The sequence below is a fragment of the Saimiri boliviensis genome, chromosome 2 (assembly GCF_048565385.1).
Source record: "Saimiri boliviensis isolate mSaiBol1 chromosome 2, mSaiBol1.pri, whole genome shotgun sequence".
Lineage (NCBI taxonomy): Eukaryota > Metazoa > Chordata > Mammalia > Primates > Cebidae > Saimiri > Saimiri boliviensis.
Genome location: NC_133450.1, coordinates 193631241 through 193653728, shown reverse-complemented (window position 1 = coordinate 193653728; position 22488 = coordinate 193631241). Strand labels below are relative to the sequence as shown.

The 22488-nt window shown below is 43.8% G+C and overlaps 1 protein-coding gene across 1 annotated transcript in view; it reads right to left on the bottom strand.

The window, feature by feature from the left end:
• TMEFF1 (transmembrane protein with EGF like and two follistatin like domains 1) overlaps window positions 1–2136 on the bottom strand; it is a 107530-nt gene extending 105394 nt beyond the window's left edge. The window contains exon 1 of the mRNA XM_010350835.3: window positions 1540–2136. Within this exon, the coding sequence (XP_010349137.2) occupies window positions 1540–1735 (196 nt within the window). The 5' untranslated portion in view covers window positions 1736–2136. The remainder of the gene's footprint in view (window positions 1–1539) is intronic.
• Window positions 2137–22488: the final 20352 nt, after the last annotated feature.

Below are 22488 nucleotides of genomic sequence, written 5' to 3'. Positions count from 1 at the left end.
TGGACACACCATTGTTCACTGTGCTCAAAACTGCCCTTCCCCTCATAAAACATCACCATATGAAAATTATTAAAAGACGTATGGCCTTCAAACCTAAACAGCAGGCCAAAGGCTTGCTTCATTTAGGGTAGCATAAGCATCTGCGCTGAGATCCTCTTGCTCCTTCCTCACTCTTCCAGAAATAATGCCCCTTCGAGAGCCCAAAGGTACAAAGGTTGTCAGACAGATTCCTGGTGGCCTGATGTCCCTCCTTCCTCCTCCTACTCCGCCTTAGTTTAAAGAAGACAAGAGAAGGCTCCGAAATAATAAAAGGGCAAGTTAGCAAGGATGTGGCTTATGATCACTAGCATCTGCTAGGCAAGCTCCAGGAGGACTCCCCCACTCCCCTGAGACCTGATTGCCTCTCTTTGCCCCAGGGCCTTAATCCTTGTGTGCCTCTGGGACCCCTTTAGAAAGGAAGAGGGAACTTTACTGCCGGGACCCTCCTCCCCAGTGTTATTCATTAAAGCCCCAGCAAGCTCTTTGTTTCCAACAGCTGTGGGGGCGGGGGGGGGGGGCACGCGGCCTTGGAGAGAGGGGACAGGTCACTTCCTTCCTCGCGCTGCTGCCAATTCTCTCTTTCCACACCACTTTAATAACCCAGGGTTACACTTTGCTACACAAGGGTACTCCCTGAGACCTTTTTTCTACACCCAAATCCTACACAGGATGATGACTCCCAAACCCCCTCCCTTTGAAAAGACACAAATGGGGTTCGCTACAGGGCACCCATCCCACCTCTTCAATGCATACCCCAGGGTGACCAACTGAGCCCCAGGTGTGTCACACACACACAACACACAAAAACACAGGATCACTTTCTAGGCCCTGGGACTTTCCCTCTCATATCCACAGACCCGAGGTCACTTCAAGCCCTGAGATCCCATCTCAGAACCCAAAGAACACACACGCGCGCCCGCATACACACACTCACACAGTCACTCTGCATCGCCAACCCGCGTCCTCAAGGCAACCCGTTCCCTTTATTCACACGACCCCCCGCCCCGAGACCCCAGTGCCTTAAGGAAGACCCTCCCCAGCACATGGTCACTCCCCTGCCCTCACCCTGCCCAGCCCCTCGCCCTCTCCCACCCATCGCACTCCACACACACACACAGATCCCTGCCTGGGGCCGCCCTCCCTCCCCTGAGCCTTCACAACACAAACACGCGCACCCGCGAGCACACCCACGACCACACCGGGAGCCCCTGCCTGCTGCTCTGCCTCGCCGCCCGGGCCCCACCGCCTCCCCACGAGCCGGGCCGCCCTCGCCCGGCCACTCGACACACTCGGACGCACGCACAGCCACTCCCATCCCCAGCGCCGGTCCCCAAGCCACACCGCACGCTCGCGCCCTGCCCTCCGCCCTCGCTCACCCTCGGGCCCAGATCCCTGGGACCCCACGCCGGGGTCTTTCCCAGCCTGGCCGACCGCGGGAACCAGGAGGGAGGCGGCCACGGAGGGGTGGTGAGACCTAGGGCCGGCTCCGACCGGTCCTACCTGAGCAGTTGATGCTCTTGCCTTTGCCGCCGGGACAGTCCCCGCCGCCGCCGCCGCCGCCACTCGGGGGCTGGTTGGACGCGCGGCTCCCGGGCAGAGAGAAGGCGAAGAGCAGAAGCACCGACGTGTAGCAGCAGAAGGCGAGCGGGGGCGCGGCAGGCAGCCGGAGCGGCGCCTCAGCGGCCGCGGTGCCCATGGCTGGCGCCCCTGGACGGCGGGAAGCGCAGGGAGCCGCAGGCCGGGGGCATCCAGCCGCGCGCCCACAGCCCCGCCGCTGCCTCGGCGCCTCCTAGCAGCCGCGCCGCGGAGCCGGGGAGCAGCCCCTCAGCATCCCCGCCCCACCCGCAGCGCCCGCCAGGCCCGGGCCCGCGGCGCTCGGGACGGAGTCGGTGGGTCCGGGCGCGTGCGAGGGTCGCGGGCGCGCGAGGGTGCGCGCGAGGGTGCGAGCCGGCGTGGGGGAGACCGCGGCGAGGGGAGCGAGCGGGCGCGCGCGCGGCGGGCGGGGGTCGCGGGCCCGAGGCAGGCCCAGCCCCTCGCTCGCCTCCTCGCCTTCCCTTTGTGTCCGTGGCCGCTGCCACCGCGTCACAAAGACCCCGGCCCGCCCGGTGAGGGGCGCGTGACGGAGTCGCCGGCGGGAGGGGTGGCTGCGACCCCGCCCCGCGCACACCCCCAGCGCCCGAGCCGACAGCTCCGCCCCCGGCCGCGGCCGGCGCCGCCTCCGGGGGAGCTATTGTTCCTGCGGCGGGGCGGGGGCGCGGGGGCCGGGGTTGTGGTCACCCCTCTGCTGTAGGCAGCTCGGTAACTGACATGTTTGCCGCCCTTTATGAGCGTTTCTGAAGCGTTTCCTTCGCCCAGCAGCTGGGCTGGGAATGAGGGCAGGTGGTCTGTCATGTATCTGCAGTACTTTTTAGGTAAAGAAACAGTCGCAGAAGAGGTAAAGGTGACTTGTCCAAGGTCGCCTACCAAGAAATGGGCAGGACCAGGATGGGAGCCCAAGTTCTGACTCCTGCCAGGCAGTTCTCAGAGATGTTGGGTGAATGGTTACATTTCTAGTTTCCTCACCTCCTACCTCATTCCCATAGACTCACGTACAACTGAGTTGAAAATAGTTTTATAAAAGTCTGTATTGGCCGGGCGCGGTGGCTCAAGCCTGTAATCCCAGCACTTTGGGAGGCCGAGGCGGGCGGATCACGAGGTCGAGAGATCGAGACCATCCTGGTCAACATGGTGAAACCCCGTCTCTACTAAAAATACAAAAAATTAGCTGGGCATGGTGGCTCGTGCCTGTAATCCCAGCTACTCAGGAGGCTGAGGCAGGAGAATTGCCTGAACCCAGGAGGCGGAGGTTGCGGTGAGCCGAGATCGTGCCATTGCACTCCAGCCTGGGTAACAAGAGCGAAACTCCGTCTCAAAAAAAAAAAAAAAAAAAAAAAAAAAAGTCTGTATTGCCCTCTCCCCACAACAATAGCTGAGATTTAGAGAGGATTTTCTATATACAAGGCCTGATGAAAGCTCTTAATGTGCGTTCTTTTCAATTCTTTTTTTACAGGCCTAGGAGGAAGTTTTCATTCTTATCACCATTCTACAGATGAGGAAGTTGGGACCCAGAGAGGCAGAGTGATCTGACTCCCAGTCCAGTGCTCTTCCTACCACATCCTGCTAAATGATGCCCAGACATAGGTACTAAGATCATGGGCTGAATTTTGTGAAAGTCCTCTGCCTTTTTCATGCTATTATATTGCCTCCCACCCCAGAAGGAATTTTAAGTCTCATTGAAAAACTGATCAAGTTGATTCATAAAATTAAGAAATGTGTGAAAAGCCACCACAAGCAAAGTCACATTAGGAAAAATGTCTTCAGTGCAAATATGAGACAATATACTTAATATAAAGGTATATGTCAAGAAGAAAAAGTTGACATTATAGAAAAATGGGAAGCTTGACTCTTATTCACAAAAAGTACAGACAATAAACACATGAAAACAGATTTGAACCCACCAGTAATAAAAGATTAAAACCACAAAATTCTGGCGGGGCACAGTGGCTTATGCCTGTAATCCCAGCACTTTGGGAGGCCGAGGTGGGTGGATCACCTGAGGTCAGGAGTTAGAGACCATCCTGGCTAACATGGTGAAACCCCCGTTTCTACTAAAAATACAAAAAATTAGCCAGGCACGGTGGTGCGTGCCTGTACTGCCTGTAATCCCAGCTACTCGGGAGGCTGAAACAGAACTGCTTGAACCCAGGAGGCAGAGATTGCAGTTAGCCAATATCACACCATTGCACTCTAGCTTGGGCAACGAGAGTGAAAGTCCATCTCAAAAAATATAAAAATAAAACCCACAAAATTCTTTTTCCTTTGGATGATTAACAAGAGTTAAAAGAATTGGCAGAATGAGGACTACTTATTTATATATTTTAGGAGGGCAATTTGTGTATCAAAAACCTTTAAAGTGTGTTTACTCTTTCATCTAGCAATTCCATTTATTGGAATTTATCTAAAGGATAACTGGACAAGCACACAAAAATATATGCATTAGGATGTTCATCACAGTCTTTATAACTTTAATGTCCATCGGTGGAGACTAATGTATGGTACATCTTAGCACAATGGAGCATTATGCAGCTTTAACAATGGTGATAATTAGGTTAGTGTTTACTGATGTGGAGAAAGCAGGATACTAATGAGTAATAGGAAAACCCTATTTTTCTAGAATATATGTGTGTACACATTTATAGGGAAAAAAGTGAAGGGCACTATCCGGTAATACATTAATGGTGGTTATGTCTAAAAGACCAGCTTATGAATAATAACTACCTGTTCTTTATTTTTTTCTGTATGAATTTTTTTCAATGAATAATTTTTATTTTTATTTTTTTTTCTAAACAGTGTCTCACTTTGTCACCCAGGCTGGAATGCAATGGCATGATCATGGCTCACTGAAGCCTCAGGCTCCCAGGCTCAAGTGATCCTTGCACCTCAACCTCCTGAGTAGCTGGGACTATGAGTATGTGCCAACATGCCCAGCTAACTTTTTTTCTTAGAAACAGGGTCTCACTATGTTGCCCAGGCTTATCATTTCAAAAAGCTACTTCCTTCTGGCCAGTGCAGTGGCTCACATCTATAATCCCAGCACTTCAGGAGATGGAGGCAGGTGGATCACTTGAGGCCAGAAGTTTAAAACCAGCATGGCCAACAATTCTCCTACTGTCTCTACTAAAAATGCACAAAATATTAGTCAGGTATGGTGGTGCATGCCTGTAATCCCAGCTACTAAGGCTGAGTCACGAGAATTGTTTGAACTTGGGAGGCAGAGGTTGCAGTGACCTGAGATCGTGCCACTTCACTCCATCCTAGGTGACAGAGTAAGAGACTCTGTCTAAAAAAAAAAAAAAAAAAAAAAACACACACACACACACACACACACACACACACACACACAAACCCACTACTTTCTTTTAAATTGTACTTTCATCATACTTTTTATATAAATAAATTTACATTTTTTTACATTTTATTATCTCTAAACTGTTAGTTGCGTGCCAGTAGTTACAAAAGTTGAACTTCTGGCTTTGCCGAATCCTATGGGATCTCAGATTCCTAACTGCTAGACCACAGCTAAGGCTTCTCAGACCACTCCTTCAGCAGATTCTCTGCTAAACTTGACCTCTTCCATACTTCTTTCCTGACCTGTGCCTTGGTTCTCCAAGCCCTAGTATTCTGCCTTGAATTTTCATTTCATTGCGAACCATAGCCCAGGCAGAAATACTAAGAGAAGTCAACCATTCAATAAAAAGCAAAAATTCGGCGGGTAGGTGGGTGGCTCACATCTGTAATCCCAGCACTTTCTGAGGCTGAGGCAGGAGGATTGCTTGAAGCCAGGAGTTCAAGACCAATCTGAACAATATAGACCTTGTCTCTACAAAAAAAAAAAAAAAATGTTTTTTTCCTTAGCCAGCATAGTGGCATGCACCTGTAGTCTTAGCTATTAAGGAAGCTGAAGTGGGAAGATCCCTTGAGCCCAGGAATTCAAGGTTACACGTGAGCTCTGATCATGCCACTGTACTTCCGCCTGGGCACTGGGCAACAACAGAGCTAGACCTCCAAAAAAAAAAAAGCAAAAAAGTAAATCCTGAGGCCGTAAATCCTGAGGCCATAAGTCACAAATTAATTTACAACTGCATCTTTCCCCAAATCAGCTAACACAAATTCAACACAGATTTCTAGAAAAGAACTCGGCTTCAGAAACAGAGTTTGTCTGACTTTGATCATATAATCTCTGAGAGGCAAAGGTTGTTAGAGGTGAATTAATATAATACCCATGACATGCTTTAATACTGGTGACCCCAAAATATCAGATAGCAAAAGGCTGTGGGACTCACTACATAAAAACCACCCAGAGAATTTTAAAAGAATGTAGATTTCTGAACAGTATTCCAAACAGTCTAGGTAATGCCCAAGTATCTCTTACTTATTTTAAAGTTCTCTAGGCAATTCAGATGCACTGTCAAGTCTGGAAAACACTAACCTAACATTGATCAGTCAGTTATAGCTCCATAACAAACCACCATAAAATCTCAGCGGCATGCCACAATGAGCATTTATTTCTCAAAAGGTCTAGAGGTTGGCTGGGGATTGGCTGGTTGATCTAGGCTAGGCTTGACTGGATGGATGGCTCTGTTTCAAGCTGAGGTTCAGCTGGGTTTGGCTCCTGTGTGCTGGTTGAGCTCTGGTTCACTATTCTAGTATTCATTCTGGGGCCACAGCTGATAGGACAGTAGATACCCAGGAGGAACTCTTGTCATTAAGATGGCAGTGGTACAAGGGGGCATACTCAACTGTACTAGCACTTTGTACATGCTGCTTGTATATGTCTGCTGACAACTCACTAGCTAAAATCAGTCCCGTAACTGAGCTCAAAGGAAATTTATTCTCCTTATGGAGGTAAGTGAGAGGGAATAGACAGGAAGTGAATATTTTTAAACAAAAATCGATCAGAGATTTTTGTTTAAAAATATAATGATGTTATATTGAACATCATTAGTTATGCTCTACCAGAATATTTTCAGTTGCAAGTAACAGAAAACCCAATCCAGGTTAAGGGATTTATTGGCTCAGGTTTTTTATTTTTAAATGTCAGAGATAGTCTTATGAGTTGATTTCTGTTCTCAATTAAGCTTCACTCATGGAAAACATTCCATTCCTTCAAGACACCCTTATGAGCATTCGCTGCACACTATAGTAGACCCCAGGGGCAAGAGATCCTGCCCTCACTGTGTGGGAGAGAAGGAGGCACCTGAAAATTAACAACTACAACTCAGTATGATAAATACTAAATATAAATGGAGTGAGGGTGGGATAGATGTAAATGGCAAATCCCATCCCATACTCCCAGCCCTGCCAATATCCTGGCTTTCCTAGACCTCCTGCTGGAGGGTCCAGCTGCATAACAAATGATAAACAGTAATGAGACACTTTGGGACTAACAAATTGGCACCAGTAGGCGTCACAGTGCTTGACTCAGAAACAGGGGAAAGCAATGATTTATGGTGCAGCACTACAAAGCCTGGGACTGACCTCTGATCCAATTTGTGAAACTGGACCCCAATTTCTAAAGGGGGGAATCATTGCAGAATGGATATGTTATTTATTCATTCAGCAGATTTGTACTGAAGGTCTACTCCTAGTGCCTGGGAATATACAATGGTAAGTACAACAGACCTGGTCCCTCTCCTTAGGAAGTTTTCAGTCAAATATTACTCAAACAGTTATACAAATAAAAGTAAAATTGCAACATGGTTAACAAATACAATGAAGTGGAAGGTCAAAGAGTTTTCTCTAAAGGAGTGATGCTTGTGCTAAGATAAGAAGGAGTAGAAGTTAACCAGGTGAAGAGGGAGTGCTCCAGGCAGAGGGAACACTTTAGTGTGAGCAAGAGCATCTGAATGCCAGCCAGCTTAGTAAAAAACTAAAAAAGCAAGGTCGACTTGTTTAGGACTTAATTCATTGATTCAACCAATATTTACTGAGCACCTACTATGATCCAGGCACTGTATATATACAGAGAAACAGCAGTGAACAAAACAAAGTCTCTCATTCTCATAGAGCTTATGGTCTAATAGGGGAGATCTGATAATAATAATAACCTCAGTGGGAGAGAGTAATTGCTGGATTGAGCCATGATCATAGTACACCGAAGACTTGCTATGACCCAGGTACGCCTATGTCCCAGGCACTTCGAATTTGTTGTCATTAATCTTCCCACCCACCTTTTTTGGTAAGTATTATTTCCATTTTATAGATAAGAAAACAAAGGCCTAATGAGGTCAAGTATACCCAAGGCCACAAGGTGAAGAAGTTGGAGTCACCTGGTTCATTCTGACTATAAAGCCTCACCACATCACTAGCAGGAGAAGATGGAAAAGCATCATCATCTGACCCAAAAAATATGAAGCAAAAAATTGGCATTATCAAGACTGCAGGCACCAAAGAGTCTTCACAAGCCATCCTGACCCCCTTGCAAGAGTGTCAGGAGATTTTGTTGGTTTTTTTGTGATTCTATTCAAAGATTCTTGTGATGACATTGGTAGGGAGTCTGGCTGAAATCACTGTTATTCTTTTCCACTTCCCCTGAGTGGTCCTTAATTACACAGACAAGGTAGAAGCCAAGAAGGCAAGGGTTACAGAAGAAAAGCGCTCCGGGAATGCAGAAAGACATCCTAACTCTGCCTGAAGGAGAACAGGCTTCATCACTGTCGTTGTCGCTTCTCACCCAAACAGTCCCTGTGAGTGGGTAGAGAAACTCAGGAGACATCTCTGGGTTTTTCCTGCAGGTCTTCTTGTCATTCAATTGTTCAGCATTGCTCTGAATACAGAAGTAACATTTTTCTTGATCCGTCAGCAAATGGAAATTTTCAGCCTCAATTCAAAAATTTCTCCAAGGGTTTTACCTCATAAAGGAGTGTACCAAAGAAATAGCTTCTCTGAGCAAGACAATCACATGTAAATGGAAGTAGGAGGTATAGCATAGTAATTAAGAGTGTAGGCTCTGGAACCAAACCATCTGGGTTTGCATCTTAGCTCTGCTATTTGCCAGCAATATGAACTTGGCCAAATTACTTAACTTCTTGGTGCCTCCGTTTGATCATCTGTAACATAGAGATCAAATTTGTATCTGCTTCATAAGGTTATTGTAAGAATAAAGTGGGTTCATAGATGTGATGTGTGTGAAGTGCTTATAACCATGTTTATTACCTCATAAGTAGTCAATCATTAGCTAGAAGTAGGAGTTGCATAGTAAGCACATAATAAATGTTAGTTATTGTTAGTGGCAGTTGCCATTAACTGTACTTATATAACAAACTAAGAGCTCTGCATGTATTATCTAATGTAATACAACGAAAAACCTAGTCTTTTTTTTTTAGAGACGTGGTCATACTCTGTCACTCAGGCTGAAGTACAGTGCAGTGACGTGATTGTAGCTCACTGTAACCTTGAACTCCTGGGCACCGAAGCAACCCTCCAGCCTCAGCCTCTTGAACAGCTATGATTATAGGTGTGTACCACCATGCCTGGCTAATTTTTTAATTTTTTTTAAGAGATGACAGTCTCACTTTGTTGATCAGGCTGATTTTGAACGCCTGGCCTCAATTGATCCTCCCATCTCAGCCTCCCAGAGTGCTAGGATCACAGGTGTGAGCCACTTTGCCTGGCCTGAGAAGGTACTATTATTATCTTAATTGTATAGATGAGAAAACTGAGGTTTGGAGAGGTTAGGTAATTTGCCCAAGGTTACATAGTTAATGGGCAACAGGGCTAGGGCTAGGTCTGTCTAACTCCAAAGCCTAGCCTAGACTTTGAATCAAAACCCAAAAGGTGAAAGTCAATGGTGAAAAGAGCTCATTTGGGCTGGCTGGGTACTAGAGAGACCTGCAGGATGGCAGCCTGGTAACTGGCAGAGGCAATCAAGCTGCTGGGAGGAAAAGTTCTGACAAAAAGCCAGGTGGGTCAAAGGGAAGGACAAGAGGTTTCAGCCGAGAACCTGGGAACTTGAGAATGGCGCCCACTGAGCCAAGAATCATGAAGGAGAGAGAGCGCAAGGAGCTAGGTACCTGGAGGAATTACAGTGAGTCAAATGGAACTAAATAATTATATTTTACCACTGTGTGTGTTTAAGTATGTCAGCTTGCCTCTGTATGTATACATATGTATTGACCATATGCCATTGGCCTGTGTGTACATATGTAATGAGTGTATCAGCTTGCCTCTGTACATATGCATAAGTGCCAAGCATATGTCATTTTACTCTGTGTACATATGTAAGGAGTGAGTGTATATCAGGTTGCCTCTGTGAGAGAGTGTATGTATGCATATTGGAGTACGACAGCTGGGCCCTGTGTTTGTACATGCACATTTACATGTGTGTATCCATGCATCCATTACCGTATTTATCAACTCATCTGTGTATGTACATGTAAACTTGAATCAACAGATTTTTAATTATTCTTCCTTGCTCCCAGTTAAAAATTATTCCCCAAAGGCTAATGGCCTGGGGCTTCAGCATAAGGGTCAATATTGTTGGACTCAGCACTTAGTCTAGTTTCCTGATTAAGGGAGATGTAGAAGTGAAACAACATGACCGAATTCTGAAGCTAATTCTCTCAGCAGAGAACAATAGTAATAATACATAAGGCAGCTTTGGTAGTTGGTGACTTCAACAATGATGAGAGCAGGGGTCAGGGCAGGGCATGGATCTTGGTAACAATACCCCCATTCACCCAGCATTCATCCAACAATGTTTAGAGATTGCACATTATGTGCTAGGCAACCATGTTAGGCAGTGAGGATGCAAAGGTGAACAAGATAAACACCATCCCTGTCCTATAGTCTAATAGGGAAGTCAAACTTGAAATGTGAAGGCTTTTGCAAATGATTGTAAATGTATCCGACCCCATACCATACCAGGCACTGGGAGTATCTAGGAAAGCTTCCCAGAAGAAGTGATATTTAAGCTGCGGCGGGAAGACTGATGAGTTAGAAAGTGGTAGAGAGGGAACAGTATTCTAAGAAAAAAGATCAATGTGTAAAAATGGAGTAAAGAATATGGCAAGTTCAAGAAATAGAGAAAAGGCAACCATGAATGAGTCTGGAGAGTGAATGACAGAGAATGAAGTTGGGGGCTTCAGGAAGCAAGAGGCAGATCATGTGGACCTTTTAAGCTAGAATAAGGATTCAGACTTGATTTCAAAATCATAAGCAGGGAATTACCTGCTCAGATTTGTGTTTTTAAAAGGTCACTTGGTTAAACTGATGAACTGTAAGTTATGTTAATTACATCTTATCAAAGCTGTTACAAATCATTTGGGCTGCAGTATGCAGAATGGACTGGAACGGCAGAATATATGCAGGGAAACCATGAGGGGGCCATCACAGTGGTCCAGGTGAGTGAGGATGGTTGCCCAGACTAGGGAAGATGGGGAAAAGTAAACAAAATTAATTTAGGGGGTAACATCAGCAGAACTTGGTAACTGACTAGATGTGGGAGGTGAGGCAGAAAAAATATCAGGCAAGGGTTATCTCCAGATTCAGTGGCATTTACTAAAATAGGAAACTCTGGACGAAAAGCAGGTTTGGAGAGAAAATGGTAAGTTTAGTTCTAGTCACAATGAATTTGAGGGGCCAGTGAGGCATCTGGATGGAGGTGTCCAGTAGCAGTTGAATTTATAAGCCTGGTGCTCAGAAGAGAGATTTATGCTTGGCATATAAAGGTGGAGGGCATCAGAGGGTAAATTAATTGAAGTCATGAAAGTGAGTGTGATGATTTAATAAGATTTTATAAAATCAAAGAAGAGGACTAGGCTGAAGCTGAAGAACACCGACAGAGGTAACTAACTGTGACAGAACTGTCAGAAAGTTTAGAAGGAAACCAGGAAAGAGCAGTGTCATAGTGACCAAGGAACAAAAGTGTTTTAAAAAGCAGGATATGGTTAACTGGTCAAATGCTGCTGATAGATAAAGCAAAATGAGTCCAGTGAATACACTCACAAGTCATCAGTGATCTTAGTAAAAGCTGTTTGGTAAAGTGGTAGGAGCAGAATCCAGAATAGAGTTTATTGAGACTGAGTAAGAAGTAGGAAGTAGAGGCCAGGAGTAGTGTCTCACACTTGCAATCCCAGCACTTTGTGAGGCTGAGGCAGATGAATTACTTGAGGTCAGGAGTTCGAGACCAGCCTGGCCAACATGGTGAAACCCCTGTCTCTACTAAAAATACAAAAATTAGCTGGCCATGGTGGCAGGCACTGTAATCCCAGCTATTTGGGAGGCTGAGGCAGGAGAATCGCTTGAACCCGGGAGGTGGAGGTTGCAGTGAGCCAAGATCTCGCTACCGCACTCTAGGCTGGGCATAAGAAGGAAACTCCATCTCAAAAAGAAAAAGAAGTAGGAATTAGAGACAGAATGTTTAGACAGCTCAGCTGTTAGGGGAAGAAGAGAAACAAAGCTAAAGGTGACTGGGAAGAGAAAGGACTTTTTAAGATAAGACTATAAATTATTTAAATGATGATGATAAAAATCCAGTAAGGGAGCAACAGGAGACTTGAACCTAAGGACACAGGAAAAAGGATAATCAGTTGCATAAGATTCTTGAGAAGACAGGAAGGAGTGGAATTCAGAGCACAGATAGAAGACACTTTCTTCTTTGTAGTAAGAAGGAAGGTAGAAAGAATGGGGCTGACTGACGCAGGTGGTTTGTAATTAGGATTCTGAGATACTGAGGAAATTACTGGATAACAGCTTCTATGTTCTCCCAGCAGAGCTTAGGAGAGATGGATAGCACCAGAGGCAGACACCAGAGAGGCAACCTAAAGCCGTGACGCTTAGGAGGAGGAAGTTAGGAGTCTTTTCTCTCAGATGGGTGTTGGTTGGCATGGGGAAAAAAACTATCCCCTGTACTCCCCACCCCAACAAAGGAGTTCTAAGGGAGATGATCTCTTAAGAAACGTGTGGTAAAAGGAGCCTTTGCCTTCTAAGTAGCCAGCATGATTGAAGGTAACCTAAATTCAGATGTTCTCAAACCCAGCATACCTTCTTTCCATATGAATGCTGACAAATAGTCAAGACTGATTTAATCTCCACTTTGCAAACTTCAGTGAGATAACGGAATCAGATAAGGATCATCAGTGTATGCCAAAACCATTGGGTGAAAGATTACAAGGAGACAACATTCACGGTCCTAAAGCATCATCTCACCATAGCTTACTAGCTGTGAGTGAAAGTACCTTTATAATGGAGAGATCTGACTACTACTGCCTCCATCAGGTGATCAAACTTAGGGACAATTTGCCACTATGGGTCTCCTGAAATGATGCAATGAGAGGTTTGTGACATTTGTCTACATGATTCCCTTGCTGACAAAGTTGAACCTGAATCTAATCATGAGGAAGTAATCAAATAAGTCCAGAATGTGAGGGTACTTTATAAGGCCTGGACTTGAAAAGAAATTTAACATCATGAAAAACAAAAGATAAGAAGAGAGGTTTGTCCTAGATTATTTAGACTAAAGAGTCAAAACAACCAAATGCAATAAACTTTAATTGGATTAGAAGAAAGTAAACCACAATAAAAATATTAAAATGGCAGGCGCGGTGGCTCATGCCTATAATCCTAGCACTTTAGGAGGCCAAGGCAGGCAGATCACTTAGTCAGGAGAGATTGAGACCATCCTGGCTAACACAATGACAACCTGTCTCTACTAAAAATTCAAAACATTAGGTGGGCGTGGTGGCACGGGCCTGTAGTCACAGCTACTCGGGAGGCTGAGGCAGGATAATCGCTTGAACCCGGGAGCCAGAGGTTGCAGTGAGCCGAGATGGCGCTGCTGCACTCCAGCCTGGGTGAGGGTGAGACTTCGTCTCAAAAAAAAAGGAAAAGATATTAAGATAACTGCAGAAATATGAGTGTAGACTATTAGATGATACTGAATTAATGTTAATTTTCTTAGGTATAATGATGGGATTGTAGTAATCTAGGAGAATTTTCTTATTTTTGGTAGATACATGCTGAAGTATTTAGGGGTGAAGTGCCATGATGTCTATAACTTTCTTTCGAATGGTTAAAAGAGAGAAAGAGAGGAAAACGAACCTTTAATTGATAAATGTAGGTAAAGGGTTAAGAAAAGATTTAAAAAAAAAAAAAAAAACAACTCCTTGCAAACTATTTCTTAATTACTTCACCAAACTTTTTTTTTGTCATGACCTTGAAGCACTTTATGCTTATAAGCATAAACTGTGCTGCTTAATGTGCCAAATTAGATTGAAATCTTTAAAAGCATCATAGCAAGAAAATTGCTCTGCAAAGCTTTTTAGACATAAAAGAACTTCTAATTTTGTGTAGGAGTATAAGTAAAGATATGGTAAAGTGGGAGAGCAAGCCACAAAATAATAAGAATGCTTTCCTGGGAGTCAGAAAACCTTTGAGTCCAGCACTTAAAACTAGAGATGCCATTCTCCTCATTTGCAGAGTGGGGCTAATGGTATCAGCTTCATCAGCCTGCTGTACAGGTACAGGAGAAACAGGATATGAAAAGGATTTATAAACTAGCAATGGGTATGAAAGGGAAGGGATTTTAATTATCATGACATGATAATGTCCTATTAGCAGTGGTTCTCAAACATCATATACATAACAAGTAAATGGGCAGCTTGTTACAAGGGTACATTCCAATCCTACCTCAGAGATACTGATTCAATAGGTCTAGGACGGGGCCCTGAGTTTGCTTTGTGAAAGCACCCCAGATTCTCTGTTGCAAGTGATCTGACAGCCACACTTAGATAACTGCCTCACAGGAAGTTAGAGTGATCTCAATTCTTGATATATATCAGTTAGTCCATAGACCAGCAATATCACCATCACCTGGAAGCTTGTTAGGAATGCAAAATTCGCCCCTACCACAGATTTACTGAGTCAAAATCTGCATTTTAGTAAGTTATCCAGATGATTCCTATGCATACTAACAGTTCAGAAACACTAATCTAAATGGCAAACCTAATCGATGATCTCTTTTTTTTTTTTTCCCTTGTTCACTGATCCTCAGCTTGCTATCAGATGGAATTGGGGTTGCCATCTTAGCTGTTGCTGACACTTATAACCTCACTTAGCTATTCTCTCTGCTTTTTTTGCTTCAGGCCCCTCAGTCTCCTGGCAGATCTTTAGGAACATAACCACCCAATCAGCATGCTGATTTTCTCCCATGTCATAAGCAGACCAATCAAAGCCTACTGAGTTGGAATCTAAATCTAGTTAAGCTATTTACTGGCTTTATGATTTCTTTTTCTTTACTGTGGTGAAACATAACACAAAATTTACCATTTTAACCACTTTTAAGTGTACAGTTCAGTGGCATTAAGTACATTCAATCATTGTGCAGCCATCAACACTATCCATCTCCAGAACTTTGAGTATATAATTTTGAACAAGTCACTTTAACCTCTCCAAGCTTCACTTCCTTCTCTACAAAATATGAATATTGTTACTTACATCTGCAGACTATTTTAAGAATTAAATGAAATAGTACATGAATATGCCTAAAGCTCACAGATGTTCAATAAATCTGACTTCCTTCCATTTGAAGTAGGTTTTCAGATAGCCCTAGTTTTACAATAGAAATCATTTACCATAATCAATTGATTAGAATTTTTAAAGGACATACAAAAATCTACATATTCTGGACCCATGATTGCCTTAGAATGGGGAAATTTATAAAATAGAAGTGTCTTATAATCTATAGAATTGGACAGCTTGAAATAAACAGTAGTCAATTACATTTTGTTGGGAAAATGACATTTGGAGCAGCAACCTTTCTGTTCCCATTGTATAGAAATTCTTGTATTGCCTATATTTAGATTGCATTTATAAACAGTTTAAGTATAATACAATAATTACCCTCCTATTAATAACATTCAAGAATGGTGCTTTCAACCTTGGGGCTGATCCACTTGCAGATAGTATTTGAATTCCATTTATGTACACATTACCTTTTAAGGAGGTGAAATTGAAAATTTGGGTTACATGCAGTAAATTGAAAAAGTTAGTTTAATTTCAGAATTAGACTAATTCAAACATGAATCTAGGGATCTTCTCCAACACCCTTATCTCACAAAGAAATTAGTATCCAGAGAGACCTAGTAACTTGCCCACAAAGCTGGGACCAGAGCCCAGGTTCTAGGAGTATGTCCTGCTGTTCACTTGACCTTGAAGAATGGGTAACACTTCAGCAGTTATAGGTGATGGGAAGGGGTTGCAGAGAAGCTAAGAGCACTCCAGGTAGAGGGATCGACAGAAGAAATTTCACAGAACCTGGCTCTGAAACGGAGACTGATGATTGTGTTGAAGGAGTGTCAGAGTGGGAAGGCTGGAAGGCAAATTAAGAAGAGGTTTTGTGATGGGAGAAGAGATAGTCTTAGGCTCTTGTAACACAAAAAATCAGAATAGAGGGGTAGAGGTTTTGGGGGTTCATTTTTGTGGGATTTTAGGGAGTATGATTTTACAGTTTTCAAGGCTCTTTATATTGATATTCTCACGAGATCATAGCAGTCATGAGAAGTAGGTATTTTGCAGATGATGGTCCAATACTCAGGAGGTCACATCTTTGCAAAGCTAATATTTGAACTCAGACGCTGAATATAAAGGCTGTGTAAAGGCCGGACGCAGTGGCTCACACCTGTAATCCCAGCATTTTGGGAGGCCGAGGTGGGTTGATCATGAGGTCAAGAGATCAAGACCATCCCGGTCAACATGGTGAAACCCGGTCTCTACTAAAAAATACAAAAATTAACTGGGCATGGTGGTGTGCACTTGTAGTCCCAGCTACTCAGGAGAATTGCTTGAACCCGGGAGGCAGAGATTGCAGTGAGCCAAGATCGTGCACTCCAGCCTGGCGCCTGGCGACAAAGCGAGACTCTGTCTCAAAAAAAAAGGGCTATGTATTATAATTCTTTTTTACTAATATTTTTAAAGGTTTTTTTTTTTTTTTAAAGATAGAGTCTTACTATGTTACCCAGACTGGCCTTGAACTACTGGGCTCAAGTGATCCTCCTGCCTTTGCCTTCCAAATTGCCCTGAAGTGCTGGTATTACAGGCATAAGCCACCGCACCCAGATGTGTTGCGATTCTTTTTTCTTTTCTTTTCTTTTTTGAGATAGAGTCTTGTTCCATCACGCAGACTGGAGTGCAGTGGTGTGATCTAGGTTCACTGCAACCTCCACCTCCCAAGTTCGAGCCATTCTCCCACCTCAGCCTCCTGAGTAGCTGGGATTACAGGTATGCACCACCACGCCTGGCTAATTTTTATATTTTTAGTAGAGAAGGGGTTTTGCCACATTGGCCAGGCTGGTCTCAAACTCCTGACCTCAGGTGATCCACCTGCCTAGGCCCCAAAAAGTGCTGGGATCATAGGTGTGAGCCACCACACCGGGCCTATACTGTGATTCTTTTTTTTTTTTTTTTTTTTTTGAGACGGAATTTTGCTCTTGTTGCCCAGGCTGGAGTGCAATGGCACAATCTTGGCTCACCTCAACCTCCACCTCCTGGGTTCAAGCGATTCTCCTGCCTCAGCCACCCAAGTAGCTGGGATTACAGGCATGTGCCACCATGCCCAGCTAATTTTTTGTATTTTTAGTAGAGACGGGGTTTCACCATGTTGGCCGGGATGGTCTTGATCTCTCGACCTCGTGATCCACCTGCCTTGGCCTCCCAAAGTGCTGGGATTACAGGCGTGAGCCACCGCACCTGGCATGTACTGTGATTCTTAACAGCATGAACTCTCGAGCCAGACCACTTAGGTTCAGATCTCGCCATCCCCATGTAGAAGCCATATGACCTTGAAAATAGCTAAAATGTATACTATTTATTATATACTAGGCAGTATTCTAAATACATATATCACTCATTTAATCCAACAACCCTTTGAAGGGTATTCTATTATTATCACCATTTTAAAGCCTCCCCCACCAAATGAAAAACAAATTTAGAGGAAGGAAAGAAGTAATGAAGAAATGTCTCAGCAGAAAATGAGAAATGGGGATGCATTTGTTCCCTGGGTTCCCTGTTCCTTGATTTGCAATACAATCTCATCTCCTTGTTATCTCCCTTCCCACTTGGCGTGATTTTGTGATAGTTTAGTGTTCCTCCTCTCCTCACCTTCTTAGGAGGAGTCAACTTCCCTCCTCTTGACTAAGAGCTTTATGTGGTGGCCAAGGAGATGTTAGCAGATGTAACACTGAATCATAAATGTTCTTCTATAGTTGGGCTTGCCCTTTTGTACTTCTGCCCTGAGAAGAGCTTCCCCTGGATAACTCCTGCCCCTTCAGCCTGGGAATAAGGGTGACCACAGGAGACTTTTGCCCAATCATACCCCAGATTTCTCAATGCCTGAGTGACTGGAGTGACTGCCCTCCAGTCCCACAGAATGTTGAAGACCACCCAGGCCATTCCAAGAAACTCTTTGGAGACTCATAGATAAGAATCTAAATCTATAGGCACCTCACCAGCACAGCATCAGCCTCTTAATTTCCTTTTTGTTTATGCTGGAAGCTGAACCAGATGATGAGACAGAAGAAGAATTAGAGCCTTACCCTCCACTGCCATTTAGAGTATTTCCATCATAGAAATAGTCTTTTGATTAAATTAAAAAAAAAAAAACAAAACAAAACAAAAAAAAAACCCACCAATCTCTTAAATAACAGGATTTTGAATTTTCCCCATAGAAAAGAAAACAAACCAGAGCCTGCTTAAATCTCTTAGCAGTCACCAGGAGTCAAGAAAGAGAACCCATATTCCCTTTCCCTATCTCATGGACTATCAGTCCTTTAGTGAGCATGCATGGTTGGCCTTTTCCCCCAAAACTGGCTGTGTTGTAAGGGCATTTTAGAAGTGGAACTACAGATCTTCTCATTCAGAAGTAACAAGATCACCATTCTGTCCATTCCAATCAGTACCTACAGTTAGAGAACTTTCATATATAATCTGAACATCTAGATAATGCGGAAACCAAAGTTTTCCACCTAATGATGATAAACTTCGCTGTTAGGTTAATAATCAGCTTGCAAACCCAACAGTTATATTGGGTAATAGAGGTTCAATAGATGTGTTCTTTTAAATCTTGCATAAATCACTTCTATAAATTGAAACTCATTCTAAATGCACCAGAAGCCTATTTAAAGAAACGCCATGTTAAAATTTTTCATAAAGAAAATAATCTGAATGTAGAGCCTGAGATGAGGTTAAAAAAGAAGAAGGGAAACAATCACACTCTTGTATTTGTTATGGAAGTTTTAGATATTGGGTGTTCCTAAACCATGGTACACCTGGGATACTTCCCCTACAGGGCAGCCTCTTTACAGGAGGGCACCCATATCCCAAAGACAACAATAATGTTAAAATGCTTTATATCAGTCTTTATTTTAAAAGTGATTTACCAACATATACTAATCTTCACAACATTCAAGGGAGGTAGATAAGTATTACACCACTTTCACAGATGGAGAAACTGAGGCAGAGATTAGTAAGTTGTGTTGAGGGGCATAATATATGACATAATTAGGAAAAGAATTTGTTGTAGTCATGGATCACTGATGACCTTTCCTACCATTTCTGAGTCCCATCAACACAAAAAGCAGCAGATGCAGCATGGAAGCAGGTCATCAGCAGTTTGGCTAGCCTAAAGCTAAACGTTACCTTGTTGATACCAGATGTTGCATGTGCTGTCCTTTGGCAAGCATCCCCCTCACATGCATTCTTACATGCCCACCTCTAAGCAGGGGAGAGTGGAAGCTGTTGTGAGTGCAGAAGGAGGGGGCGGAGAAACAGGGCTGGGAAAGAAGATGACAGTATATAAACTGATATAAAAGCAAGGGCAAGAACAAGCAAGACGACCCCCTGAGAACCAGTCCAACAGAAAGGAAAGTCACAGCAGAAAAGAAGGTTCCTTGATTTGAAAAGCCCAGACATCCAGAAATGCTACTCAAAGGGTAATTCTTAGCAATGACATTCAAAGCCACTCCTCATGGCTTTGCCAAATATAATCATCAGGTCCTTCTGACATTCCCAGGAGGCAGAATCATTCCTTTCCTCTGGTCCAGTCCAAGTGCTGATGTAATTGACCTGACACTGAAGAGGCTGTTGACAACTCAGATGTACCCTCCCACCATGCCACCTCTCTTCCTCTGCATGTCAAGTCTCTTCAGAACAAAACAATGCATTTAATATCCCCCCTGCAAAAATCCTAAGACATTTCCAGACATTTTGATGAATAATAATGTAGGATTCCATGTTTGAATTTTTATAAAAAGGGCATGATGTGGATTAACATCCCCTCTCAGCAAATGCTTGTTTATACAATATGGAACATTTTTTTAAAATTGTGGATACCAACTCTCTAAAGAAAAACTGGAGCACAAGAGAAAGAAATAACTTCTCCTGGTCTTCCTAGTGGGAAGCAAATATAAGGGATGGTGAATGGCATTCCACTGGCTGCAATGGAGGTACTGATTGCAGAGGAAGCACCAAATGAGGTGCCTAAGGACCCAGCAGGGAGGGTCTAAGTCAGATGAACAGGTGGAAGCGGCAGCCCAGAGAGCTGAAGAGGCAGAAGTCAGAGAAAAGAGATAGTAGCCAAAGAGAAGCATGGGCGTGTTGGTGTATGAGGTTGAGAGGGAGGCATAGCACTAATCTGTGTCTAGGCCTTCCTAGCACCTGTTGGAGCCAGAAATACATCCTTTCTTACTTTATTTCAGTCAGCAGCATCATTCTTTCAGACATGTGGCTTTAAAATCTCATCCCTTCTCTCCAACAAACACGGTCAACAGCCAAGCCTTACTGATTCCACTTTGGCAATAAATGCTCTTTGCACTGGTCTCTCTCGTTTGTTTGTTTGCTTGTTTATTTTTTTTTGAGACGGAATCTTACTTTGAGGCTGGAGTGCAATGGAGTGATTCTGGCTCATTGCAACTTCCACCTCCCAGGTTCCAGTGATTCTCCTGCCTCAGCCTCCTGAGCAGCTAGGATTACAGGCGCCCATCACCATGTCCAGCTAATTTTTTGTCTTTGTAGTACAGATAGGGTTTTACCATGTTGGCCAGGCTGGTGGCAAACTCCTGACCTCAGGTGATCCACCCATCTTGGCCTCCCAAAGTGCTGCAATTACAGGCGTGAGCCACTGTGCCTGGCTGTCTCTCTCATTTTTACTGCAAACTCTTTTGGGCCCTGTTATCATCTCTTCCTAACCAGGGACAAATCCTCCTACCTGGTCTCCCCAACTCCAGTCTTCTCTCCACTCAATTCCTTCTTCTACTGTTCTTCCTGGAGTGCAGTTCTGATCACGTTACTGCCCAAATTCGGAAATTCCCCATGCTCTCACTGCCTCTCAATTATGTGTCTCATTATCTTAAATCTTCAACAGGACCTTGCATCTAGTGAAATTCCTCTGGTTTCCAGATCTCCACCTACCAAAATGCCAACTTTGAAGACTTGGCTCCAGTGCCATTTCCTCCATGAGGACTTCCTTCAAGCTTCGTAGCTTCTGCTGAGGTACCAGTGCACTTCGAAAACATGCACAGATCACGCGCATGATAGCTGTTACATTCGCAACTGGGCTGGGTCCGTAACTTCCCAAGGTGAAGGATGATGAACTGTGTCTTAATGTTTACCTGTCTTTCCCCTACAGTACCTACCAAGAGACAGTTATTGCATTTCTATCTCAGGTCAGAAACTGCTCAAAAGTAAAATGAATTATGATATACTTCTTCACAAATGGAGACACTGCAAAAAGTACCCTGTAATATGATCTGGCTCTCAGGATAAAACCAATCCATGACAGAGCTCAAGGAATGAGACAAGGGCAGGCAGTTTGGGCTACACATTTTTGAGTCAAGAAATCTGGGATTGAGGTTCTGCTTTTTGTCATTTGCTAGCTACGGCTTGGCACCAGGTGGTTCTTCTCTGAGCATCATTTCCTTCCTTCTGCATGGCCTCATGGGATTAAGAATAAAATGAGACATATTTGTGAATGCTACGTCAGTAATTCTGAATCCCAATTATGCATCATAATCCCCTGTAAAGCTTCTGAAAAGTAGAGGACAAGGCCCCAGCCCAGGTCAATTGAATCAGAATCCTCTGGAAGTGGGATGCAGTGTGACTAATTATCTATAAAATGCTGTTTCTAATGCATAGCCAAGGTTAGAAGCTACTGTTATAAACTCATAAGTACCATTAACAGTAGAGCAAGGTGCTTTAGGCTGCTGGTTTAATTATCCTCTATGTGTAAAGTTAGAAATTAGTTCAACGCTTCTATAGTTACATTAAAATACAGTACTGTGTGCAAGCTTTTTTGTGTGTTCTTCTGCATTGTTTTTTGTGTGGTTAAGTCGTAAGTTCTGAGACAGAGAATTATATCTAGCACCACTGTACGTAAAGATGTACCTAAACCAAATTTTTTAGAAAAAATAAAAACTTCATAGAGTGCTCTGAAACCTTGCTATTCAGAAGTGCGGTGTGACCAGACAAGCAGAACTGGGAACCTGCAAGAAATGTAGAATCTCAGACCCCACTCCATACCCTGCGTATTAACGAGGTTCTTAGATGTGTCAATAGGTGAAGCAAAGGCAATCTTTGCTCAGTTCACATACATGTTTAGGGTCTGCTGTTCCCTGTCCTAATCCTGAAAGGGTAAGAGGGCATGAAGCATTGGGTTCTGTCTTCCACAAACCACTGAAGATTGGGACTTTATCCCGATGCTTCTTTCTCTAAAGGCTCCATTTGGTAAAAACTAAATTAAAAATACAAATTCTTATAAAAGGATCCTTTCTTTTTTTTTTTTTTTTTTTTTTGAGACGGAGTTTCGCTCTTGTTACCCAGGCTGGAGTGCAATGGCGCAATCTCGGCTCACCGCAACCTCCA